The following is an 18,951-nucleotide window of genomic DNA, read 5'->3' as shown; positions in this document are numbered from 1 at the left end:
ATACCCTGGTTATCAGTTATTATCAGTTATTATGTTATTATTTACAAAATTCAGCATAAAAGTTACTGTAACGATACCATTTGCGTGCTAGGATTTTTAGCGATAAAGTTCTAGGGAATCATGGAATCATCCTCATGGACTTGTCGACTTGTCTCCCCAACCGGAACCGTAAACGTAAACATCTCAACGAACGCCGGATAAACGTGATTGAACTTGAACGTGATTGTCAGGCGGCGTTTGAAAAGTGATTTGAAAATATTTAATACTGCTTGTCATTCGAGGAAACATGGATCTCAATTTTCCGGATTTCTTGATGAACGAGCCCGTTCAAGTAAGTGTTCTGTTCTTAAAAGCTTCCTCCTCGAATCGAATTTAATAACACCGACTTGTTAGGTTACTTTGAGGTTATACTACCTGTACGTTTAACAACGATTTATAATAAAACTACGTTACAGTCCTCCGGATAACAATTATTTTATTTTAACCGAGTCTCGGATGTTTATTTAAATATTATCCGGTCCGTTCTGAATATTTGTAATTTCGGAATTGTGAGAGAATGTATATGTTTATATTGTTGCAGAACGATAACCTCAATCCGGCAGACTTAACGCAGAATTATTTGTTACTGAAAAAGAAGATCTGCGAAACTCAGTGAGTATTTGAAATAAATATTTCGTTTATGATCTTTTAATTCTGATAAGGAAGTTTAATGAAAGTACATCTTCGCAGCGAGGTAATTAAACAGTACAACGATAAACTTAAGGAGTGCGAGCGAGTGAAGTCTGATTTGGATTCGGTGACTAAACAAGCAAAGAAAGTCACTTGTAGTTACAACGCCACATTGGCCAAGGTTATCAAGTTGGAAATTGTATGTAAAAATTTGTCGTTTTAATTCGTAGCCCTTTGAAGCAGCCCTTGTGCGTATTTTACGTTATTCGTATGTTTCAGCAAAATACAGAGTATAAAAAGAATATCAATACACTGACGACACAAGTAAATGACCACAAAGTAAAAGCTGCCGCCGACCAGCAGTATATACAGCAACTAATATGCAAGATAAAGGATGTGGAAAATCAGAGTATCGATAAAATAATGCAGTACGACTTGAAAAATTCCTCTTCCGAAAGTAAGTACTTTGATGTATGCAAATATTATGTATGTCGCTTTGCGATTTATTTGCGATTTTTCTTTGCCAGTGAAAATCAAAGAACTCGAGGCAGAATTAAAAACGATAAAAAAGACCTATGAAACAAAGATTAAAAAGATGGAAAAAAAATCTCCTGTGGAGAATAACGACTGTCATAGTAGTAAAGATATTATCACTAAAAACGTTGCTACCAACACGTGTAGTAATAGCAACAATACTATCACTAAGAACGTTGCTACCAACACGTGTAATAATAGCAACAATGTTATCACTAAGAACGTTGCTACCAACACGTGTGGTAATAGCAACAATGTTATCACTAAGAATACCAGTACCAACACTACCAGCAATCGTAAGTTAAACGGATCAGACAGCTATGTATGTTGTAATTCCCAGACTAGAGTATTGATAAATCTTTTCTTTTCATTATAGAAACAAGAAACGTTGGAACGATTACAGATAAGGATGACATAACGAAACAATCACAAGTCTCGGACAAATGTGTACTGACGGATGAATTTTATAGGGTAAGCGATATGTACCCTATATTTTGTGCCAAATGCGAGGTTCACATAGAACCCACACCTGTCGACAAAATCTGCAATGTTATGACGGAGTCGTGTCCAAAGTTACTAGAAAAGATCTCGTCTCCTCTAGAGAAACCTGCGCCAGTACGATCAGGTAAGTAATCACTAGAGTTAATATATTTACGTTAATCACATAAAATTCTACATCTTACACAGTTAATTACCAATTTCAATACTTCCAGACGTGACCAATGGATACAGAAAGGCCGAGAATTTAATAGCCTTACCAGAAACTCCTCCACCGCATTTCCACACGGAGTTCGCCCGTTCCGCATTTACTTCTCCGAATCTTCCAGCACCGATGCCATTAAATCACATGGATTATTGTCACAATTTCTCTCAACCGCCTAATTTGTTAAATCAGAACGCCTCTTGCATTAGATCAACGCCGATCCGCGCCTCATTGGCAAACACAACCACGGCTAGTCAAACGGATCACTGCGAGGGTAAAACGTTAGACACATCTTCGCAGTTGTCGATTCCCTTGCTGGAAAACCGGATGGACAAGCTAGCGAAGAAGCTGCGGAAGAAAATGAAGAAGCTGAAATCGCAGAAGAGTAGTAGCTGTTGTCAGCACAGTCATCCTACTCCGCCCCACATGTTTGACATGAACAGCACGATGCAATTAAATTTCATGGAGCTGTGCAGGAGGATGACAGACATGTACCAATTCAAGGAGAAGGAGCCGGTGGCCGTGTACAAGCCTAGAGATAAGACTCGGAAAAAGTCGAGGCTGTCCCGACCGAAACCCACGAAAAAACTGCGAAGCCCGTACGGCGATAATTCATGGGAAGTGGAACCGGTTTCGAAGAAAGCGAAGAAGAGTTCTGCTACAAAGAGGCCTAAGAAACGCAAGCACAGCCATCCTATGCTTCTTAAGAAATCCGACGTCTCGATAGAAAACTCGGAACATACGGAACAACTGGCCAACGACTCGGATTCGAACTCGTACGATAATTTGTTCGATACCACTCTTACTAACGAGGATGTTAGTAATAAACAGAATGATTCATCGTGCGAGGAAACGATGAACGAGACGTGCAACGATGTTATAAAACCGTTAACGCATTCTTCTGGTCATTCTACGGACGTGGACGAACCGGAGACTGTAGACAGGGTGAAGAACTGTAGCAAATCGATGCGTGGTGAGACCGACTCGGGGATACACTCAGACTCGGTCGAGTCTAGCAAGCTGGTTCAATACGAGCCGGATTTGGACTCGTGTTTCATTTCGAAAACGCGTAGAAATGCTAGAAACAAGGTCGCCGTGAAAAGCGCGTCGAGCTTCGCTGGAAACTTTAAATCGAATCGGTCTCGCTCCACTGAGAAGTCCCCTACGAATGAGGATGATAAACCTAATTCGGTACTTCCATCATTTCTGCGAGAGGAGCCGGAAACAAGCGAAGAGCCCGAAATTTCGGAATCCACTTCTAAGAACGTCACTGTTATGAGGAAGAGAAAGATTGGAGAGCTTGAGGAGCCGAAGCATCGTTTGGAATTGATGAGGAAACTTCGGAACTTGAGGAAGAAGCCTGTAAAGAATCAGACGTTCCCGAAGCTGAACATCACGGAAGAAGCAGCGTACTGTGAGAGTCAGAAAGAAGATGAGAAGAAGCAACTGGAACAGGAGGCCGAAACAATTGAGAAGGATTATGTTCCTAAGAAGAAGAAATCTAGAATAGCCCATACACCCAAGGTCGCGAAGAAAGAAAACATTTCCTTGAACAGTTGTGCACAGACTAGAACTTCTTTAGTTAAAAATCTTGAGGATAAAAACGTGAAACCTCAGATCACTATCGTAAATAGAACAGAGGCTGATCCTAGCATAGTGGACGAGACCAACATGACACAAGAAACACCTGTTCAGACAATAGCGAAAGAGGATAATGAAAAATTAGCAGATAAAAGTAGCAGCGAAACTGTGGAAGATGCAAGTCCGTTGAGTCCGGATCCTGATCCACCCAATGAAATGTCTGGTGAAGAGAAAAGCAAACAATCGAAAGTTATCCCCGTTGAGCCCGTTGTTGATATCTCTGCATTGATCGCGCAATCCGCGGAATCAAGAAAAGGACTCGAAATTAATTTGCCAGCTCGTAAAAAGTCGCTTACCGAGACTGGTAATGGTACGAACGAAATCTCTGCGTTAATCGAGCAATCTGCGCAATCAAAAAAAGGAGTCGAAATTAATTTGCCAGCTCGTAACAAGTCGCTTACTGAGACTGGTAATGGTACGAGCTATATCTCTGCATTAGAGGAATCTGAGCAAAGAGAAAAAGGACTCGAAATTAATTTGCCAACTCGTAACGGGCCAGTTATCGAGACCGACAATGCTATAAACGACATTTCTACGTTAATAATTTCTACAGACGATATCTTTACATCATCTCTGCAGTCTGAACAAACAAGAAAAGGACTTGAAATTAATTTTCCAGTTCGTAGAAAGCCAGTTATTGACTCTGACAAAATGAAAAACGAGTCTAATGACGAGCTGAGGACTAATGGAAGTGACCAGCTCGAAGAATGGACAAAATCGTTGTCTTGCCACGAGAATGATAGCCTCCTTATTGTCGAAGAAGTTGTAGAAAATAATAAGCCATTCGATTCTAATGATCCTTGGGTACTTAGAAAATACAGAGCGAAGGAAATGAACTACTATAGGGACATCAAATTGAATTCTCATACTCCGGTTGAAATTCTGGAACGACTCAACAATGAGAATACGTTTAAAAGTCTACACAGTAAGAAGGAATTTAACAATTTGGAAGCTGTCCGCGCGACAACAGGTAATATTTCTAAATTTAATTAATTATTTAAAGAGAAAATGATTTATGCGACGTGTTCTATTTCAGATAAATTTGTAACGGAACAACTGCAGAGGCTTGTAGATAGTGAATGGAAGAGTGATGTGCATCAGGACGTGCTCGAGAAATTGAAAACGACATGTACGCCCCGAATTATAGCAAAGTAAGGATCAACATGCGATTGGTATGCAGGGTACCAAAATAAATTAACAAATAAGTTTATTAAACGGCCTGTAATCGATGTTATCCGATTTCAGAAATATCGTAGACTTTTTAAGCAACGAAGGAGAGAACCAACAGAGCTTGGATAAAACCCATACACCGCCTGCGCCTTTGATGACGAAATCGCAGCAAAGGATCACGGCGCTATTGGTTGACTTGGAGAAAGAATTTCCGATGATCATTGAACTAGTTCAAAGCGGCATCGAGTTTAAAATATTTAGGTTTAACCAGAAACTATGTGTAGGTTGAAATGATATGAATTGACTCGGTCTAAAATTCGATAATTCGAATTTAACAATCATCTGTTTTTATTCGTAGAGATACATTGTGGTGTCGCTTGCTAGGATGTACACGGTTCTAGCACGCGTTCAGAAAGACAGAGAAAGAGTAAGGATATTCTGTTGCGATGCGCTTTATTGTCTAGGGCTTAATGCAACCATTGTTTTGTACACAGTATTCACTTCTTGGCCAGAGGTATTGCCATCTAACGATAGCGCTACAGGTACGTAACGATGTCAATATAGATGAATGAGTTTATTTAATAATTGGGTAGTTGTATACAGTTGTATATAATCTGCAGAATATTTGCCAAAATGTATCGCGCATCTTATCCTGTCGATGACCGCTGTCGACTATCCTAAGTTGAGCGCATTGAAGAGCTTGGTGAGGATATACTACAAGTATCCATTGGGAACATTGTCCAAGGATATGATAGTCGACTTGTTGAATGCTTTCCAAGGTAAGTAAAACACTCGAATAAATGATTTCAACGTAACTGATTTTAATCGTTTTCGTTGTAGAAAAATGTCAGGGCGAAGTAATGGCCGCCATCATGCTCTTAGCAAAGAAGGAGGGCACGGAGTGGACGTACAAAAATATCGTTAAGCCTGTCTTGTTGCCCATGATAATTAACAACAAATGCTTCAGCGAGTACAAAGCATTCTGCCTTCTCGGTAATTAACTTTCGCTCACTATTATCAGAGGTATACGAGAGCCCGATAGTCGGAACGGGTTGAGACGAGTCGGTCCTCGAAGATTTCGGAATTCGAGAACGTTTCTCTATTTTCCCTATCGTGAAATTTTCGGCTTCTCGCACACCTTTAACTATTATACATAGTGTTGCGCTTGCTGCGGGTTTGGGGCATCCCTAGCTTTAAGAACAAGACGATGTTCTATCGTTGTATCGTCGTCATCGAGACTGCTCGACATTCGTAACAATACTAATTGATATTTAATTGTTTTTTGTCATAATTGCAGGGACTCTGATGCGCCCGTTCCCTATAGAAGACGACAAGGAAGTAGGCGGTATCGTCGAGCAACTAAGCGGCTTATGCGAGTCCGATGCAGGTACGCTTTTTATTGAAATCGCTTAACCCAGATCGCAGGTTGTCGAGAATATGCTAATCGGGAATTTGCGCTTTCAATCAGTATCGGACGAGCAACAAGAGGGTGTGATGTCGGCGTTAATGAGTTTGTCAAGGCACAAATTCAATGAGGCGCTGTCGCACCTGCTGAAATGGACTCCTAATTTACCGCTTCGTGATCGAACCGTGGATCAGATCTGTGGAGTATACAATCAACGTAAACCAACTTTCTGGGCGAAATGTATCAAGAATTACAAAAAGAGGCGAACGTGACGTGGACCTCCGCCGCCGCCGCCAGCATGAATCATGTGATATTTATTTAGCAAATTATTCATGTATATACAGTCTCGTTGATTATTTTATGTTAATCGTTCATTGATAGTTGATTGATACATGTTTTTAGTTTCAGTAACGTTGATAATCTACCGGTAATCTCAGTATCTTTACCGATTAAAATGTACGATTCACATTTTACCGGAGTGATCTCTCTTCTAAGATTACAATACGAACTTACTGTGTACATACTAATTTGCGTTTCGTGTTAGGATTAGTTTAGTACATGCTTCAATCGAGTCAACCTCGGAATGTTGCTTCACATGAATGTCTAACAACTGTGGTAAACCAAAGAAGATATATCTGTCGTGCAACAGAAGCATACCTCTTGACGCGAATTACGTTTGTTACGTCGAGGACCTTCTATACTTTTAACGAATTTCGAATTTTAATGAAATGTCGTTCTATGATCAAATAAAGTGAAAAACTGGTTTTCTAGACCGACTCTATTGCATTTCCACCCATCGATGTGTTTGAATAGGGATTATTTTGTAAGTTGTGATCATTTTTATAATTATGTGGTGTCGATTTTGCATGTGGGCTGGTTTTACGAGCACCACCCGGTATAATTCCTGCTGTATCTCCTGAACCGAAAGATTCTGCCTGAAAAATGCAGTGAAAGAAGACATTGGTCGGACCGGCGCGGCAGCTGAATATTCATGAGATTCCGGTCTATCGCATGAACGAGACCATTAACCTGAACTCAGGATAGCACTCATTATCGGAGTAGTGCACATTAAATAGTAATTAGAAGGTGTACGGACTTACGTAGCTCAGCGACTCCCGCCAGGATGCTGATGGGGCACTTTTTGAATTAGCGCGCCACAGGAAGCCCAACTACGTCGCGGGAAATTTCGATTCCAATTCATCGTTCTAACGCTGCTTCAACAGTTTTAGGTGAGTTTTCCTACTGCTTCAAAACACGAAAATTTTCTACAAAAACCCCTAGACCCATATTAATAAGTACTTTCATTAAAAAGCTTTATATTTTCTCCCAGTTACATTTCATTGATTTTGATTTATTTCATTTAGGGCCTACTAGATGGTAATGGCGATTTGTATATTGCTACCGGAAGTCCTCTGGAGGAACGGCGGTACGAAACATCAACGTTCGAATTCGTAATCATGTGGACAAATAATTGAATGGGTACAGTGAACAATGAACTTTTAACTACCTTAATTAATTTAGAATTACAGTTATTCTCGTGGTGTTCGAAGAGTGGAGGGATCGAGGGGTAGAGGAACGTCGAATGAAGTATAAAAAGTAGTAACGTGTAAGATCTCGATATTTATGCTATTTAAACATTTCGGGAAACAAGATTACAAGTTTTTATTCCTTTCAATATAATAATAATAATCATAATCATAATAATAATAGATAATAATAATAATAAAAATAGATAATAATAATAATAATAGCAATAATAATAATAATAATCAACATATCGTAAGCTTCCATACGCAGAGCACGCTAAGTTAATACATGTACATGGTTTCTTTACAAAAATAATAACAATGTTTCGATGCAACATTGCGGATCCCAGTGATCAATCTCGTCTAGCTAAATGACACTTTAGCAGCTTCCTTTGGATAGATAACTTTCGTATATTAATATATATGTCCCGCATTTAATCTTGGTTGTTCCCTCTTCAATTCTCCACGAAGAGGGAACGTTTGAACCCCTTACTCTTCCTCTCGTATCTATCTTTCTCTTATCTTCTATTACTCTCGCACGGCTCACCGTTTCTCATCCTTGCATTTTACTTGCTACGCGTCCTATCTCTCTCTCTCATCTTTTGCATTTAAATAAACTAAATTATTTGTCAGTTAATCGACATTGTCTTTGGTACATTTACAACGAACAGCATACCGCGCGATACAGTACGGATTTGGTAATGTCGGACGGGGGTACCTACCGTCCGCCGTCACATGCTTGAAGCGCACGTGATTCGCGTTTTGGGAACGAGACAATTTCGTTCTGGGAGATCCGACGCGTGTCCCCGGACGCGAGCGGATCTCCGTCCGGAAATTAAAACGGAGAACTGAAGAGAACGCGTTTTTTTTTGTTAATCATTGTTAAACAACAACACTCTGAGCGAGCAAGCGAGTCGCGGAAACGAGGGGTAGAAAGATCTAGAAGAAACAGACTCACGATGTTCGTTTCGTCCGCCGAGAGATCCGGAAGCGAAGAAGTAAGCTGGAAATCGATCGAGAGCTACGATCAAGGTCGACCGCGAATTTCGAAGTTCCGGTCGTCCCGAGAATCCTCGCCGATCGATCCCCGAAGCTTGCTACTTCGAGGACAGGCGCTCAACTGACCCAAAGAAAATTGTCCGATATTTCTTTCGTCCTAAATACGCTTTTCCGGCTCGAAACCACCCGTCTTCCTTTCTCTCTCTCTCTCATTTTTTTCTTTCTCTTTTTTCCTCGTTTCCGGGTTCCCTTGATCGCTTAGATCCGTGCGATCACACGGCCACGGCGCTGTCTGATGTACTAAAATGCCACCACTCTGTCTGCACGCTTCAAACGATCGCTGGATCGCGGAGAGCTCGAGCGATCGTTCTAGATCCAGGCAATGGAGTCTTATTTTTTCAGAATTCCCCGTGGGGAAATGAAAGTTCTGAACAATATGGAAAAAACGTGCGAACAATTCGCGTTAATCGATCGCTTCCGATATGGAAACCACGGGGAAATCGGATCCTGGAGGATCCACGCGTCTTGAGCGATCGCTCGATCACGACTAGGTCACACTGCGATCTATGCTAGCCGGTCCACCGATTTAGGAAGATCACTCATGTTTCAGTCGCGAGTCCGAGGTTTTTGGAAAATAACTCGAGATTCCTGACAGCTCTAGGAGCTACAGGGATCGATGGTGATCTACGGGGTGTTCTAGATCCCCCGACGCTTCGTTCAACGAATCGTGGATCAGAATGTGTCACAATCTTTCTGATTTAACCTCGAGACTATTTCGAATTGACTAACGATGGACAGATAAAGAATTTTACAAAAAATGGCGTCCCGAATTTAGCAGACCGTCTAGCTTTGTCGATCATCTCGCGATCCTCGTCGCCTCCGTTCACCTTCCTCGTTTCGTCTCTCTCCTCATAAATAATAAATCGTGTCCTTAAAACAACGTATCGTTAACGAAAATACGCGAGAGCTAATTTATTAGGAATAACTGATTAATCGAGTTCTGATCGATAGGTAATAATTAAGAGGAAAGAAGAAAAAGAAAAAAAAAGAATAATTGAACGATCGCAACTAATGACCGTGAATTAGTAAGAATAATTAAATCGTGATAATTAATTAATTACGAGAAAGTAAGAATAAATTAGGAACCAAGTACAAAGTATGAGACGTACGATTCTGGGGAGGGCGCTGGGCTTCTGTCTTCGTGTCCTCTGTGTATCCATGTGTAATTCGTGCATGTGTGGCGTGCGTGTTTCTGTGTATGTTGTCGCGTGTACAAAGGGGGAGGAAAATTAAATTAGAATAACGCCGTTTCTCCACGTTAATTAGGACTATTTATAAATTAATGTCGGGCATCTCTCCCCGAGAAACACAACTTCTCTGTTAGGCCACCTCCACTGATCGCGACCTAAACTTCGTCTCCAATTCTTGTCTCTTCCGATTCCGCTCCCCCGATTCGTTTCTCCCTAGTCAAGGAGGAACACTGTAGTTATCAACCGATTGGATGACAACTTCAAGGGGGATTGAAAGCATGGGGGTGCGAGGGGGCTGACTGATCGCGACCCGTTAAGACACAAGAAGAGTAGACGATCTAGCGTTTGGAAGCTTCTCCTCACTCCGCAGTATCTACAAATATACAAATCACCGTTCTACACGGATAGACCTCTCTCCTAAACTCTCTCTCTCTCTCTCTCTTTCTCTCTGCGCGGAGAGCGTTAGGTACGAACGACGAGAAAAATATCGTGTATCTTCCGCGCAACACTCCTCGGGACGGCGGTGTCGCCTTCGGCGGCGGAACATTTTGTTTTCGGTTCGCCTCTCTCTCTCGCGTTCTCTCGCTCTCTCTCTCCATCTATTTATCATACTCTCTTTCTCTTTCTCGCTCTCATTCTCTCGAAAACCACGGTTATTTTCGGTGGTGCACGCGACCCAGCGATCTCTCACGCGACCCCTGTCATCCAACCGACTCGTCTCTCTCCCCGTGGAAATTTATTTGTCGTCACACTGAGTGGTACTGAGGGGTACGTCACTCGGGGGTCCAAGGGGGCTGGCTTAATCGAAGCGTCATTGATTGTAGTTTCTCCGCTACAAACGGCGATTCTCGCATACGAGGCTCAGATAAATTACCCAGGGGTTCGAAACGAGTTGATCGGCTGGCTCTCTGCACGCACGGATAATTTACTATTTACATCGGGGGGAGGGGCGGCAGAGGGTGAGTCTCTCGTCCAAAGACGCGGGCCCGGTTTCTTCTATGCATCCTACTCACCGAAATATGCACGATGCTGTCCGCTGATCTTTACGGAACCTCGCCGATCTCCGGATTCGGACAGCCTCGAAGATCCTCGCAAATCCTCAGAGACTCCACGCTGAACAGTAATCGGAGGATTCGACACGGCGAACGGAAAAAGTACTCGCTGACGGACACTGCCAATTAAATCGCTCATGTTACTTCTCGGAACTTGTCTGAATGTCTCTCGGAATTTTTCACGATTTTTTCACTGCTCGAATTCGCGTGGTTTGTACATTTTTGGACTAAGAAAATGAGGTACCAAGAAAAATGGCGGAGACAAACGCTGCCCATTATAAGATCTACTGAAAGATTTAATGAACAAGCCGGTTCCTCCGCTAAAGAATTCGTTTATCATGATTCTAAAGGCTTGTCAACTCTAATCACGTTTTCCAACCCCTGTTCAAGACGATAATTTTGCACAAGCGTTGGAAATATCGAATTATAGAGGTTTGACAGAGAATTATCGAACAATATAAATTAACTGATTTATACTGCCTCGTAAAAATAACTGGACTGCATTTATTTAATTTGTAGTATGTCTTAATAAATAAATTTAGTCAATCGTGTTTTCAAGATACATATTTCTTATTGGAAAAATTGAATTATAGTGAGTCGACACGGAATTACAAAAGCAAGGATGAACTGGTTCAAACTGTCTCACGAAAATAACTGGACTGTATTGATTTAATTTTTAAGATGTGTCTGAATAAATAAATTTACTCAGACACGCTTTCCAACCTCTTCTCAAAAGATATACTTCCTGATAGTGCTTGAAAAAAAGAATGAATTAAAGAGAATTAACGTCAGAACCATTCGATACTAAAAATTAACTGATTTACATTATCTCAAAAATAACCAGACTGTATTTAGAGAACATCCGCACGATTTCTAACGTCTGTCATACCAAATAAACTTATTCAATAATTTTCCCAAGTGTATGATCCTAGAAACTGTGAAATCAAAAAATTATAGCCAGTGCTTTCAATCTGTGTGACAGTTCCAGCGTTAATTTTAGTTGATCGTGTCCAAAAGGATATTCTTAAAGTCCATGTTAATGATCACAAAAGCTGTCTACCTTGCTTCTGAATAGACGTATCCATCGTGATCGCGTCCATATCTTCCAAGTCTGTTTGTTTGAAAGAATCGAGTGCATAGTAGCGATTTTAGTGTTCGATAGTGTGCTCAGAAGCGAATACTTTTTCCGCGCGCCGCGTCTCGCATCGGGCCGCGTGTCCCGGTAAATGGAACATCGTTTTTCTCAATTGTCGAGCGTCTTGGAGACGTTACGCGACTGAATCAACTTGTTTGTTTGTTTGTTTTTTTCCCATGGTATATATTCCTTTGCGCACCATTTTTCTCGCAGTCCCGCAGATCGATCCTCCGTCGAGGACGCGGGGGACGCGCGTGTTCTTTACACGTTCCGGATAAACTATTAAGATACACGGTTACACGGTTCGTTTTGGATTCTCTTTGGCGTTGTCTTAGATATAGCGTGGAGCGATCCGAATAAAACGAGGACACGTCGATGGATCGAGAAAACGACATTTCATGAGCACCAATCGTTTCGCGACGGGACGACACGACACATACACACGTGCATACAACACACATACACGCGCGCAACGTTTCGATCGTTGCGCCGTGTGATCCTCCGATTATTCCCGCGCCTGGGACGAGCTTCCGAATAAATAAATAATCGTCTATCGAGCGGATAGCCGCGAGTCTCACCCACACGCTCGCTCGCACAGATACATACACAACAAGCATGGACAGATACACACACGCATACAGTCTTTCTTACACAGTCGCACCACCAGCAGCGCAGAAACACGCTCTCGTCTGCCTAGGAACCGACGAACCGAGACGAACAGAGAGAACAAAGCCGGAACACGAGCATTTTTTGAGGAATCTCCGCAAATCGCTTCTCTCTTCTATCTCTCTTTTCTCTGGTGTGTTCGCGAAGAAGGAACTTCCCGCCGAACCGATCGAGAAGAACGAGAAAATCGCGCGAGAAGCGCGGAGAGAAAAGAAGAAACGACGAACAGAAAGTGAAAATAACGTGTAACGCTGATGTCCACTGGAAAACGCTTCTCCTCGAAGAAGCCGGGAGAACAGAACTCGTCGTCGATTTCCTCTCGTCGCTAGCTGCTACAGTTGTTGTTAGACTTCTCTCTTGTCTCTTCGATTCTTATTATTGTCTGATCTAAAACTATTTCACTTTCCGTCCGGATAGGAACAATCATTTGGGTTGTGTACACTCTCTCTCGCTGTCCTCTCCCTCTCTCTCTCCCTCTGCGAACTAGTGTCCGAGGCTTTTATTTTCAAAGCCTCCCTTTCTTGTCCTCGTTCTTTGTTCTTCCGATAGGTCCAGCTCTATTTAAAGTTTAAGCTACGCGATTCCTCCTCGATCTCTTCCGCAATCGAATCCACCAACTCGTCTTTCAGACGATTCAAGGGATGGTTAAGCTTGCCGATCGGCTGATGATCTTCTTGCAAGATTTTTCTCGCGAGAGGGGAGAGATCGGTTTAAGAAGAATCGAGGGAAACGCGTCTCGCCCGTAAACGTAGTCCATGGACGGAAACAGAAAGCATTGGAGACGGGCGAAAGCGGTCGATGATTCGTTCCGTGGACGCGTCCCTGTGTCTCTCTCTCTCTCTTTCACGACGACGACGATGACGATCTAGGATGATCTACGCCCAGACGCCGTCGGTCCGTGTCGTTTGGAATTAGGCACCAGATTGGCTATTATTGATTCGAATGCTTGCCCTCGCTGATCGACGCCATTCTCATCGACTCCGCTTCCGGGCTGCTCCATCCGGGCATTCTCGTTTGCTCGATCGCCGCCTGGGAACAGATCGAACGGTGCTCGTGTTGACTTTACTCGGGATTCGGTCTTCATTAAATGATTCCGAAAGTTCAATCATCGGAAAGCATCACTAACGAGCTCGGATTTATCGCTGTACACGATTTTTTGTTTTAGGAAATTATTTGGTTGGCCACTAAATTCGCGACCTTCCGTTTCGTAATTTTTTTATTGCATTATTTTAAACTCATTCAGTGACCATTTCTTTTGAACTGTATATCGTTGGAAAGCTCTGAATTTTGCGATTAGTTTGATATAAAACAGTCGTGCTTAAAAAATATATGTAAATGACTTTATTTGAGAAAATGTGGAGGTCGCGAACTTAGTTGCCAACCTAATATATATGAGTTTAACCCCTTGCCCTACGATTTATCTTATGGCTTCAGTGATTAGAACCTTTCTTTGTAGCTCGTAATTTCCTAAAAAAGGAGCAAATTTATATACAGTGTGTGCCACGTAACACTTTTCACGATTATTCAAGCACTTACGAATGAAGTTGATCAGTTTTCGATTGGCTATACATTGCAATAAAAAAAAGTTCGAAATTTTTGTTTAGTATTGTCAAGGCCATCTTGATTTTTTTAAAGGGCACTTGGTATTCTTGACTTGACAGTATCAAGACGAATTCCTTCGGATGACCTTGAAGTACCATTTTAAAAAATGGAGGTGGTCTTGGCAATAATTAAAAAGAAAATTTTCGAACTTTTTCTATTGCAATGTATAGCCAATCGAAAACTGATCGACTTTTGTTAGAAATATTTTGTTGTCAGATTATCGCAAGCACTTAATTGAAAAATCGTGAAAAGTGTTACGTGAGACACCCTGTATATTGTGTATGCGTACATGTTCTCCGATAACTATACATTAACAAAACCAAAATAGAATTTCATCTTGGTTTAAAAAAGATTAATAACATACATATTTTAGAGTCTGTTCTGAATCCCTACACGAGCCAAGATATTATAAGGCAAGGGGTTAAGTACAGAGAATATTTCGAAAATGAGAAACGTAGTAATCCAACACTTTTTAGAGAAGAGAATTTCATTCGATTGAATTTATGGTCGAAAGAGACTGGACAAGGTGTAGCGATATTAATATTGGTATTCTTCGCTTACCGAGCTATTAGGATTCTTGGTCATGAAGATCCTGCGGTTGCTAAACGGCCTCAGCTCCGGATCTCGTCCAGGACCATCCACCGTGTCGACGCAGTTGCTATTGCCACAAAAGATAACATCCAACGTTCAAATTCAGCACACAGAAAGGGATTATCAGATAATCCTGAACGCGACAAGCTAACCAAACCGCTCGGTCCACCGGAAAAATCTTTTCAACTCCCAGTAACCCTTGGAAAAATTGCTAATCTCTTTACCGACACAAAATACCCTTTTTCGACTTAATGTTCATTTTCCTTTTTTATATTATCGCGTGAGAAAATATTCTTTACAGTCCAAACAATTTTCGTAACGAGTTAAATAATTATTTTTGCCAGATCTATAATATAATAATTTAATTTTTACATGGATACTTTACGGTTCCGTCGGACAGTTCCAATTAAATTTATCTACGATCAACCAAGACAATAATTAGGGCTGTTACTTTCCTTCGAAGGCCGAAGATTTCAAAGCTTCGATTTCGGAAACTTCGAAGGTGATAAGTAGATTGCGGATCTTTATGCGTTTATGGCTTCAAAAAATTCAATATGCAATAAAATTCTACAGAATTTAGTACGATTTTTTTTATTTCAGATCTGCAAAGTCTACTACCACTGAAAATAACATTTCACGTGATACCACTTTCTTAAAATTTGCCTACAAAAATTGAAAATTGCATAAACATCCGCAGTCTAGTGATGAGAATCGGAGTTTCGAAGCTTTGATTTGTTCGATTCGTTTCCAGTTAACGGATAAGAGGCGATAGAAGTTTAATCTGTGCGAATGAAGACGCTCGTTTTCTAAAATGAAAGTTTGGACGGAGCTGTTCGCAATTTCGCAGTGCTAGTCACGGGAAGCGAGTCGCGCGGCCGGTTCGAGGGGGCGTAGCCTCCGAAAACCGCTTCGAAAACTTCGAGACTTCGAAAAAAAACTTCGGAACTTCAAGACTTCGAGACTTCGGAACTTTAAGACTTCAAAACTTCGGAACTTTGAGACTTCGAAGTTCCCTTCGTTCCTTCAAATCTCCGAAAAGTAACAGCCCCACAATAATTTGCACAAGACCGTGCGCGAGTGAATAAATAATGATTTCTGTCGGATCGGTTACTCAGCCGAGTCGGTCCGCGTAAAAACGCGGAGGATAGATCTATCCGGGGTGGACCGTAGCGTGGTTCGGAAATGGCAAATATACGAGGATCAAATGTAAATACGTACCTCGAGCGCAATTCCTTTTGCTTTCGCTTGCAGTGTATGTAAGCCGCTATGCAAATGATAACGACGAGGAATACTGCTATCGTGGCACCGCTGGCGATGCTGGCCGTCTCCAACATTACACGCTGCCGGGAAGCTGTAACGCAAGATCGGCTTCTTAGAGAGGAGCAGACACGGTTTCCTGTTTCCCAGACTCGTTTCTAATGCATCCCGAGATTGAATGCCCAACTAATTGTATCGCTTTGAACGGCGTCTCTCGACTACCGGTTCACGAAACAACAACTAACTGGACCACTGTCCGCGACTTCCGGGTGCGATCGGTAATCTTCGATCATAATAAACACTGTCACGCGTACAGTGATACACCGGAACACGTATTTCTACCATTATCACTAGGTTTACGGCAAAATTCCTTCGATAAGAAATTATTCAACAGACTTATTCAAAAAATTTCTATTTAACACTTACGTAGTCAACCAAAATGTATAGATTATTAAAAACCTTTCTGTATTTAACATGTTTGCACAAATTCTCATTATAAGGCTACAAATTAATATCAGATGATTGCGTAAGTTCGTGCCCGATTTGAAAATAAAATTCAGTGGTTAAATTTTAAAGATTGGTTAAATTAAAATTAAAAAAATGGTTAAATTTTCTACAATTAAAAAAGAATGGAGACTATATGTATAATTGATTAATAAAGTTGTATTCTTTAAAATTGAACCACTGAATTTTATTTTCAAATCGGGCACGAACTTGTGCAATCTAATACAGTGGTCGGCAACGGTTGCACCGTTCAGCCCGATTTCGAGGCCCGCGTCTCGCTCCCCGTGACGACCCTAGTGCTCAGGCCCGTACCGTATGGAATACGCGTGGCGCATTAGGGCGACACCGGTATCTATAGGTTTCCACATTACCACGGAGGGCGCTACGCACATTTTAAACGGTACGGGCCTGTGCACTAGGGTCGTCACGGGGAGCGAGACGCGCGGGCCTCGAAATCGGGCTGAACGGTGCGGTGCAACCGTTGCCGATCACTGATCTAATATGTTAGCGGGTCAAGAATGGACATTCAGAGAAATTTTGTGATATTTTTTAGAGGAACATTAACGAATTTTTGAATGTTAAAAAATGGCTGAAAATTTTATTTTTGCTCCGTAAACCTAGCGTTATTATAACATTTATCATCTCCCGATCATTGCTCCTGCCGTATTTTTAATCGGAATACAATGGAATACGTAAATAGTGTTCCCGTGGCTGAATTACTGTTAGATTTTACGGTTAGTCGATCGAGACGCGATCCATTAGCTTGCTATTTCGATTTATGGTTGTCTAAACTCAATGTTATACATTCTTTCGGTAGCTCAGAATTTTTTAAGCAAGAATTTGGACGAAGATGTCTCGAATGGATTAAAAAGATTCATGAAATATTCAACTAACTATCGGATATGGAAAACGACGCAGAAAGTGTTGGATACTTACGCAAATAGGAACCATCTAAATCCTTAAACTCGCACCTCTGCCCGATGTAGCCGTTCGCGCATCTGCAATGAAAGAAACAGCGAATAGAATCGGCGGATCTCGTTGTCTGTCTATACCGCGAGTGTGTATGTGTGTGTGTGTACGGTTCAGCAGAGAAAGAGTATGTATCAAGAACGAGTGTGTAAGCAAGAGGAGAGAGAGTAGATGATAGGACGAGCGGAACGCGCGGCTGGCTTTATTGTTCGCCGGTACTTCCGCAAAACGCCGCGAGAAATCCAGGAAGTTATAAAACGTACTCTTTAGGCATGAACCGCTTTTAGTATCGGGCATTAATCAGATGGGTACACGCCGTCGTTCGAACTCACCCAATTAGTACAGTTAATTATTAAAGTTCACCGAAAACGAAGAAACGGGGAGAAAGAGCAGAACAAAGAGAATCACGGGGAGAACTGTGGAGAGTCTGCGACACGAAGATGAGATCAGTAGAAAAGGAAAAAGAAGAAAAGAAAGACAGAGCCGCGAGAACGCGTAATGTCCGTAAACGGATCGGTTTGCAGGGCCTGCCGGTGATTACGCGATAATTAAAAGGATTCTCACGGTCGATTTCGTCGTACGGTACACCGCGACGGTTCGCCCTTCGAGCGGAATAATTAGCCGAAACCGCGGTGGCGGCGGTTCTGTTCGATCGGTAAAGAGACTCTCGTCGATTAAAACCAAGATCTCTCGTTCCGTCTCGGAAGATTAATCGTTCCTCGGACACGCAACAGCCGCGCGGATCCACAAGAGCGTTTTCTTTCTGCTCGCTCGAAGGAGCCGATCCGCTCGTGCGCGCGCTTCCGTTAACTCCCACGCGATGGATCGCTCGTGTCGAATATCTACGCGAATAGAGCTTCCGAACCGTTTTGCGAAGCCGATCGGCGAGCACAATTCGCGATATCCTCTCAACCCATTGCCAGACAAAATTCTCGATTTTGTGTCGGAGAAATTATAGTTGATCTCGCGAGTCTCATTGTTCGCCAGAAGGTGAGAGATTGAGTTAAAAATCTGACCGGTAGCGGACAGTTTAAGGGGGCAGACTCGTTTCCAGGACTGCGGGGGTGCGGGATGTAATTTGCATTATGTGGCATAGGGTTGTTACTTTCCTTCGAAGGTCAAACATTCCGAAGCTTCGATGTATTTCAGAAACTTCGAAACTTTAAAACTTCGAAGCTTCGAAAAATAGATGAATCTGCGCGAATGAAGACGCTTATTTTCTAAAATGCGTTACAAAATGTAAGCGTCCACGATGCGAAAGTTTGGACGTAGATGTTC

The 18,951-nt window shown here is 42.0% G+C and overlaps 2 protein-coding genes across 3 annotated transcripts in view; one reads left to right on the top strand and one right to left on the bottom strand.

Annotated features, from left to right (window-relative positions):
* The first annotated feature begins 160 nt into the window (after positions 1-160).
* LOC143208326 (uncharacterized) lies at positions 161-11,593 on the top strand. Of its 2 annotated transcripts, XM_076422678.1 has the most exons (14): positions 161-331; positions 581-651; positions 730-868; positions 949-1,126; positions 1,197-1,499; positions 1,580-1,828; positions 1,917-4,517; positions 4,584-4,698; positions 4,793-4,997; positions 5,076-5,259; positions 5,338-5,496; positions 5,558-5,710; positions 6,015-6,104; positions 6,186-11,593. In XM_076422678.1, the coding sequence occupies exons 1-14, from the start codon at positions 287-289 to the stop codon at positions 6,392-6,394; spliced, it is 4,701 nt and encodes a 1,566-aa protein (XP_076278793.1). In that variant the 5' UTR covers positions 161-286; the 3' UTR covers positions 6,395-11,593. The 2 variants fall into 2 exon arrangements, with proteins under 2 accessions (XP_076278793.1, XP_076278794.1); XM_076422679.1 differs by lacking the exons at positions 5,558-5,710; positions 6,015-6,104; positions 6,186-11,593 and having other exon boundaries at positions 5,076-5,144; positions 5,212-5,259.
* A 947-nt stretch (positions 11,594-12,540) lies between these two features.
* Positions 12,541-18,951, bottom strand: part of LOC143208329 (uncharacterized) — a 70,740-nt gene continuing 64,329 nt past the window's right edge. Inside the window, exons 4-7 of the mRNA XM_076422689.1 lie at positions 17,641-17,702; positions 16,162-16,294; positions 14,914-15,010; positions 12,541-13,779 (exon numbers count right to left, since the gene is read on the bottom strand). Of these exons, the coding sequence (XP_076278804.1) occupies positions 13,681-13,779; positions 14,914-15,010; positions 16,162-16,294; positions 17,641-17,702 (391 nt within the window). The 3' untranslated portion in view covers positions 12,541-13,680. The remainder of the gene's footprint in view (positions 13,780-14,913; positions 15,011-16,161; positions 16,295-17,640; positions 17,703-18,951) is intronic.

This window comes from Lasioglossum baleicum, chromosome 4 (assembly GCF_051020765.1).
Source record: "Lasioglossum baleicum chromosome 4, iyLasBale1, whole genome shotgun sequence".
NCBI classification, from domain to species: Eukaryota; Metazoa; Arthropoda; class Insecta; order Hymenoptera; family Halictidae; genus Lasioglossum; species Lasioglossum baleicum.
Note: the sequence above shows the minus strand (reverse complement) of the source record. Positions and strands in the feature narration are given on the sequence as shown.

Coding starts and splice junctions, on each gene's coding strand:
- LOC143208326 (XM_076422678.1), top strand. CDS start 287: ATGGATCTCAATTTTCCGGATTTCTTGATGAACGAGCCCGTTCAA. Junction 1,829..1,916: donor ACCTGCGCCAGTACGATCAG/GTAAGTAATCAC, acceptor CAATACTTCCAG/ACGTGACCAATGGATACAGA. Junction 5,711..6,014: donor CAAAGCATTCTGCCTTCTCG/GTAATTAACTTT, acceptor TCATAATTGCAG/GGACTCTGATGCGCCCGTTC.